The 8,090-nt window shown below is 38.5% G+C and overlaps 1 protein-coding gene across 1 annotated transcript; it reads left to right on the top strand.

Annotated features, from left to right (window-relative positions):
• The first annotated feature begins 1,436 nt into the window (after nucleotides 1-1,436).
• Nucleotides 1,437-2,504, top strand: LOC110680758. The gene is made up of 2 exons (XM_021856545.1): nucleotides 1,437-1,536; nucleotides 1,860-2,504. The coding sequence occupies exons 1-2, from the start codon at nucleotides 1,459-1,461 to the stop codon at nucleotides 2,343-2,345; spliced, it is 564 nt and encodes a 187-aa protein (XP_021712237.1). The 5' UTR covers nucleotides 1,437-1,458; the 3' UTR covers nucleotides 2,346-2,504.
• Nucleotides 2,505-8,090: the final 5,586 nt, after the last annotated feature.

Below are 8,090 nucleotides of genomic sequence, written 5' to 3'. Positions count from 1 at the left end.
AATTGAAAATCGCTTGAAAAACGACGGAGCCATGCATAGTCAAAGTTTAGTTTATTATGGACACTTTGTAGTAAGCGTAAATTTTCTCCCCTTGGTAGTTGAACTTTTCCAACCGATATTATTTTTTACAATACTTACTGCTTCTAAAGGTCTGAACAAAATGCAAAATTTACCCCTTGTGGAAATGTCAGATAGCGACGACATACTTTCAACTTTTTTTTTGGAGCTTCACCATAGATCCATTTTTTTTTTGCTGAAACTGTGTTTATTTTATGGGAACATAACTATTGATAACAACTTCGGGACTTAAGTACAATTGTGAGATACCTTAGGCGTTGAGGGGTGCTCATCTTGATCCGTCTTACCCTTTATTTTAAAATCAATGAAGATCCCCCCCACCCTCTGTTACACATTATGTAACTTTATGTAACATAAAAATTTACGTATGAGTCATCAGCTGGCAAACTTCTGAAAAATCCCCCAGTCCTCCCCTCTGAAAGATTAACGTAAAACTATTGACGCATTCCAAATAGATCACATATGCACTACTAACAAAATACATACATTTTTTAGGGATGGTCGAAGTCAAACAGAGTCAGACCGCGGCATTTCTTAAAACTAAAATATTGGACACATTAGCTGAATACAACGTGCCAATTGAAAATATTTTCTCGGTAACAGTAGACAACGGGGCCAACATGGTGGCAGCTGTTAAAAAGTTACGCCAAGAATTGGAGCAAGCGTTGTTGGAGAAACTAGATGATGGAAATGAGGATTTTGAGAAGACAACAGATGAGCATGAACCGGAACGCGATATTTCCGCTGAACTGTGCGTTGAATTCCAGGAGCGCATCAATCTCGTGAGATGTGCGGTGCACACTCTGCAACTGTCGATACTGGATGTTGTGAACAAGTCCCACGAAAGCGTAAAAGGTCTAACTGAACTGGCGAGAAAATCAAAAAACATGAAGTACCAGACAAATTTTGACCACCACAATGCCACACATCCTCAAATTTGGTGCCAAACCAGATGGGGTGGAATCTTTGAAATGGTGGAGGCATTTAAAACTCAGAGGACTTTCTTCGAACAACTGGCTGCTCAGTTTCCAGAGCTTGGTACGTATCTCTTAATCTTTTCAGAAAAGCACACCATGAAAAACACATGAAAGTCTCAAATAACCATACTTGCATGACACTCTAAACGTGAAACATTTTCACTATTCACAGATCTTACCAACCATTGGAAATTCATAGACGACTACTATGAAGCATTCAAGCCTTTGTACATCTGTACCAAGAGGATGCAAGCGGAGCATGTTTCTTTGCCTGACTTTTACATGCTTTGGCTAAGGGCCATAAGCGAAGTGCGAAAGGTCACCGGTAATCAATTCGTTCCTGGCTTGCTTACTTCGCTCAATACAAGGCTAACAAACCCTTCGAGGATCAAGGGCCTTCAAAATGGCTCTTTTCCTTGATCCACGATTCAACTATCGTGGATCAAAGTTTTTCTCACCTGAGGAGAAAATGGAAATTATGGTAATCTATTGTTCAAACAATCTTACTTTTCATGTTTGTTAACATACTGTTCCTATTGACTCACCATTGATTGACTAACTCAAATAAAAATGGAGCAAACTTTCAAAAGTGAAATAGTAGTCTCCGCCCTTAAAATCAACAAATTGAAAAGAAAAATGAAAACAGCAGTTTTATTTGCAAAAATAAGGCTGTGCGTTTTGTTTTTTCGATTTGTTGATTTCAAGGTCAAAATGCTTTTTCATTTCATTTGCCATTTGCTCCTTTTCTACTTGGGCCTTAACGATAAGTCATTGAATTAATTCATTTTTGAATCCAATCTCCAGGGGTACATCAACGAAACATGGCAGCGGATTCGCCAACTACAATCGCCAGCATCCACTTCAAGCACAAGGAACGAATCTCTGTCAGAGTCCGAACGAAATGATGATTTTGATGAGTATCTCACTGAGATGTACGGTGGCTCTGTCAATACTGATGGAGAACCCAGCGAGACGAAGTTTCTACAACAACTACAGTCACTGGACTTGGAACCACGCCAGAATTCTAACTACAACGTTTGGGACCACTGGTTGCGACGTAAGACAACACATCCCGAGTTGTATGCTGTGGCCATGGTTGTGTTGTCCACACCATCAAATCAGGTCTCAGTAGAAAGGGCCTTTAGTGTTCTTGGTCTAGTGTTGAGCAACCTTCGCACCAAACTCGCGGAGGATACATTAACCAACATACTATTAGTAAAGTTGAACAAAGCTCTATTCCCGCAGGCTATTGCGACGGCCTACAACTGGAAAGAAGTCGAAAGAAATTAGATCACTGTTTGGTGATTGAATGTTTTTTTCATAAACCCTTCATAAACCCTCGAACATATATAAAATATATTCAAACACACCCCAGCATACAACATTATTCCTCGATTATTTTTTCAAACCTTTTTCTTTCGTCGTGTACATCGCCTAAAACTTGCATGCAATCAAGTCGCATTCATACATTAAAATAGTGTTTAGGTTTCGAATATTGAAAATTTTTCTTACGTAGTTTTGTGAATCCGAAAATAAAACGTTTTAAAAGCGAAAACCGAGTAGGTTCAAAATGAAATGCGTCAAATTTTGTTTGCGAAATACGATAAATCGATAATTAAATTTTGCTTTTCAGAAAGCCCTAAGTATATTCTAACTCATTTTCGAGATTTCTCTTTCATAAACGCAATATGCACATTCAGGTCCCTTTAAAACACGGTATCACCCACCTTTACTACATACTATTAGTAACGATTATGCTTCGTATTGAATCTGATGGTCAGTGGTATGATGAGGACTGGTAAATTTTGATAGATGGCATCGTGTTGTAAGAGACATGTCTGTATTGTTGTTGAAAAGTACAGTATTGGACAATAGAATTTTGCAAATTTTTTGATTTTTTCGACTTTGGTGAGCTGGAACTCAAGAAACTTTAATTTTAACATATATTACAAGTTTTCTTCAAATTACGAGTTTAAAAAAAATAACAATTTGACTAAATTGAAATTTTGACACAATAAATCAAAACAGTATACAGTTGAAACCTCCATGAGTCGATGTTCCATGACTCGATATCGAGTCATGGAACCATACTAAAAACAAAAATTTCATGGTTACTATGATGGTCTCCTCAAACAGTTTTCCAAGGCATTCGTTTCCATGACTCGGAAATTTCCATGAGTCGAAGATCCCTTCAGATATCGACTCATGGAGTTTGACTGTATTTTGAAAGTCTAAAAACCCTTAACAAAAACTGTTTCTAGCAAGCTCGTTAAAATCTAAAACTTTGCTTAAAAAATATCATAAAGTTATTTTAGGTTAAGTTAATTAAAGAAATTTGTAAAAAAAAAACATTTTAAGCAAACCGCTATTGCCTTTGAACCAGAAAAATCATGGAAAAATCACTTAAAAATGTATGTTGATATTCAAGTTACACCTGAAGAAATGTGAAACTATCATTCATAGTAGGTCCTAAACAACTCAGATCTAAACCCTCTAAAGTTCATCATTTTGCATGAGAAAACGAAAAAAGTTACAAATATTCCTGTCCAATACTGTATATTCCTGTAACATCACCATTATTTATTACACAAAAAAAAATAATAAGTTTGTCAATTACAATAAAAGTCGTATTTCTGCTCGCAGGAAATCTCGAATAACTCCAAAACGCATAAAATTAGGGGTATGATGTGTTCGGCAAAAATTTGCCTTACAAAATTTTCCATCTTTCTAGAAAATGAATTCTAGCAACAAGTTTGATACCAACTTTTGATGATATCAAAAAATGTGCTGGAAAAAATCATTGTTTGCGATCATTCATAAAACAGTGTGCAAAAATTCGTGCAATATATCATGGGTAAATGATTTTACCCAGATAGACCTCAAGGGAGCTGGAAAAATAACAAAAAACCGTGGGTTTACGAAATTTTGCTGAACTGGAAATATTTCACTGACATATCTTACAAAAATCGAACTTTTATAAAAATCTCAACATGGCAACCTCTAAAAGTCATTTCTTAGAGTTCCTCCTTCGTACAAAAGTTTGATTGTAATATTCTAAAACTGTCATTGCACCCTCAAATTATCTGACAAATTGTAATTATGGAGACACCCTAATGGTTATGTTTTTGGTTAAGTCAATTATATGTAATAAGATAAAACAAGACGAATAATGCACAAACATTGAACATTTTTGATGAAATTCAAATTTTGGAAAATACTGTTTTGAGGCAATTCCATGATTTCCATTAGCTTGGGTTTTGACAGTAGACTTTTCTGAAACTAATTCAAAAGAAAAACCCTGTGTCCAAGTGGGTCAAGTGGGGTCAGTTTGTTGGCAAATTTTCGAAATCCGCTTTGATACTCAGATATATAAAAAGCATGAAAAGATCGAAACACAATACCCGATTCAGTAAATGTAATTAGTCCCTCATTTTTTATCCACCAGAATAAAGTAACAATACATTATTTATGTCGTATCTGAACATTAAATATGAGTGCCACTGTGTGATTTCACTTGTCTATCCACTTGACCCCACTTGTACCCTTAAATTCATCATGTTTGAAGAATACGGGACCAACTAAGAAATTTCATGTTTAAAACGGGGAATTAGTCCGCCGGGATCTGAAAACAACGGTTACCCGTTAAATACGATGACGTAGTTAGTCAGCCAGGAACACTATCCATCTGAGTGGCTCTGATAATCCCACAATTCACCTGATGATAGAATACACCTGATCTCCAGGATTTACTGACTCTGTTTGTCACTAACCAGTAACAGTAAACCATGCTAATGGTGCGGTAGATGGGTTGGTAAAGTATTTCGAATAATATACATGATATAAATGGATGACTACATGTATTTATTTGTATATTCACATCACAGTTTATAAAAATGTTATAAGTACAGTAAACTTGCTTTGTGCAGACTACAAATCCCAGGCTTTTAAATATATTTTAACGTTGCAGGTGAAGATTGAATTTCTGAACTAGCGTTAAGTGATGGCAGATGACACTTTTCAAATGCTAATATGCAGTGTATGCTGACCATCTGATCCGTTCATTAGTCGTTTCATGACGAACACTCTCACCTACCGAACTTTTCCCCAATCTTTGGCACATACCAACGCCACTCGTCGTGGTGGCCACATTGATAAATCCACTGGAACCGTTACTACACACTTTCATGCTACCTTCACTTCACTTTCGTCGCCAGTGGCACCGAAGCTAACGAAGACACTTGATTCTGATGGAAGATTCGTTTGGTCCGGCCGGGATACGACCATCAGATGCCGTGTGCGACCAGTGCGTAACGATTTAAGTTTGACGGTCACTTTGGGTGCTTTCTCCGGCCGGAGTAGGTAGAAAATTGACTGCAGGTGTCGCTGGATGTCACTCCCGGGGGACGAAGCAAAAGATTCGGTGCTACACGTCGAGGTGAAAAATTCCTGTTCGTCTCCACTGTCGGAACGGGACTGCGGCGGCTGACGATGTGGGCTAGAGCTAGTTAGAGCTGTTGGTGCAGTTGGTTGGCCATAGTTGGGACTCCGTTTAGAAAGCCGTGGGATGGGTACCCGTCTTGGTACTGATCATAAGGAGTTTGCTGAAGCTGATCACTGGCTGAGGAGTCCTCTTTGCATCCGAGCAACGTCGTTTCGAGCAGGGAAGCACTGGAATATAATCACATTCATCAGAATAATAGCAAATCCACCAAGTAACAAACTATTACCTACCTTTAATATTGTAACTGCTTCGAAAACGATGGCGGAGCCGATAAGTACAAATTTTTAATTGAATCAATTCGAGGAAGCCAAAATAAAATATCAAACAACCGAACCGAATCAAAACACTGTTGTTGTTGTCATTTGAATGAAATTCATTGGACTGAACTTTTGTTTTTGTTACCTGTGCTTGCAACTGAATGAATATGATAAATTGCTGGTTCATTTTCAGTGAGGCCGATTACGAATGAGTGTGGGCAAGAAATAGAAATGAAAAATATGAAAATGAAGCAGTGCTGAAATCATGAAGATGAAATTAGTTCATTTGCAATGTGTTGTAAAGCATGGGTGAATGAAATTGATGTTGTCTCAATTCCGTAGATTGTCAGTAGAATGAGGATGACTTTTTCAACCCTGGTACGTTGTCATCGACGGAGAGTTTTGGGCGATAGGTCCTGACGTCGAATGTCGTAGAAGTACCGTCCATGCATCAGGTCGATTTGCGATTCTGTCTGCTGTGGTGATCTCCAGGTGTATCGGTATGGAAGGCTGTGCTTCCAAGTGCTAAGAATGGCCATATTCTTGGAGGCGGCGATATCAATAAGCCGTGGGCCATTTTCGTTCGTCAACCGGTGGGCGCTGAACTTTCCAATAGTCGGTCTGTACTCTTCCTCTGGCCAACCTGAGCGTTTAGATTTCCTATGACGATTTTGACGTTTTAAGTTTTTTTCACCAATTTTTCCTTCCATTGAATGGGAGCCAAAAAAACAAGCCAAACTTCTACGAATTATAGTATTTTTCCTATTGGACGGAAAATCAACTAAAAATAACGTTGACTGCTTGAAGTAGATGTTTTTAATATATTAAATTAAAATAACCGACTAAAGAATCACCCTTTTGCGTTTGTGTCCCTCAATTGAAAATCGGGAATATTTCGAAAATCATACCGGGAAAAAAGCGGGAATTTCAAAATGATTATTTGGTGGCCACCCTGGTACAAAAATTCATTACAATAAATGTTTAAATACAAAAATAGATTATATTTTGTCAATACCTTTTAATGTTCTCCATACGATAGTGCACAATATATCGATAGGAAATATTGATATCACAGATGTATTGAATAGAAAACATCTATACCAAAATATCGAATTTCAAAAACAAAATATCGATATTCCGAAATATCAGAAATATTGGAACGTCCCAATCACAAAGCAATTGCTGGCACAACGCTCCATAGTTAATAATTCGGATAACTAGGCGATGTCCTAAGCAATCAAGGTTGAATAGTACACTAAGAAATCGTTGGAATTTCAATACAAATACATACTCTATAAAATAACTGAATAGTTAGTGTATGTGGTTAGAGTTAGAGGGTTTAGATAGGGGACGGGATCCGGTTTTGCCTAATGATTCGAAAAATCCGGCACCTTGGACTCTCATAAGTACCGATTATTTGAAACATCATTTTCACCTCCCCCTTTTATTTACGTTATGGCTAATTTTCCGGACGCGCATCATATGTGGCTCAATTTTTCCAGCCTGTTACCTCCAACCAAGTACTCTCTGATCATCCGCGTTTCAAAAGCTGCATACCCCCTGGCTCGTTGTTTGCTGTCCGTGTTTGTATCAGCATTAATGAGGTTTGCACAAAGTGGAAGACAACGACAGCCGCCTCACAGCCTTTCGATTGCTAAAACCACCAACCCAAAACGAACCAACCCATCCTTCCGGGCCGAAATGTGCCTCCCAGAGGATGTGCGGCTGCAATTACGACAACGCCGGTATAAAGGCTTTAAAATTAACGCCAAAGGTGTTTGGCTTAGGGTATCAAGCTAATTGAAAGACCGTCGCTTCTTATTTTAGTGCTGCTGTTTTGCGTTAGCTTCTGGTCTTTGCGTTGTAGTTTTTTTGTGGGTGAACCAAGAAGATTCCACATGGTCGCCTCATAAGTTGTCGTACGACAGAGGAAGTCCCACGACGACAGAAGAACTGCTTCCAGATTACGAAACCCGCAAGAGAAAACCGCACACTCTTCGCACGCACGCAATTCCCGAATCAACCTGGAGGATGATGACTCCGTTCGCACGCCATCTATTGGCCGCATTGCGTTGTTCTGCGCATACATATGTTCCTCCGACGAGGACTGACGGGAAGGTGGACCCACTTATTTCGGAATGCGCTTACGGAGAACAATTTCATTAAATTAATTTGATAATTCTTTGTTTCATCCGTGGCACGGTGGACTTCTTGGTTTCGAAATGCGGTCAAAATGATTATAGCTCGCAGTGAAAAGTTCAGGATTCAGATTCACTT

Source organism: Aedes aegypti, unplaced genomic scaffold (assembly GCF_002204515.2).
Source record: "Aedes aegypti strain LVP_AGWG unplaced genomic scaffold, AaegL5.0 Primary Assembly AGWG_AaegL5_hic_scaff_1783_PBJ_arrow, whole genome shotgun sequence".
NCBI classification, from domain to species: domain Eukaryota; kingdom Metazoa; phylum Arthropoda; class Insecta; order Diptera; family Culicidae; genus Aedes; species Aedes aegypti.
This window is presented reverse-complemented; position numbering and strand designations above follow the sequence as displayed.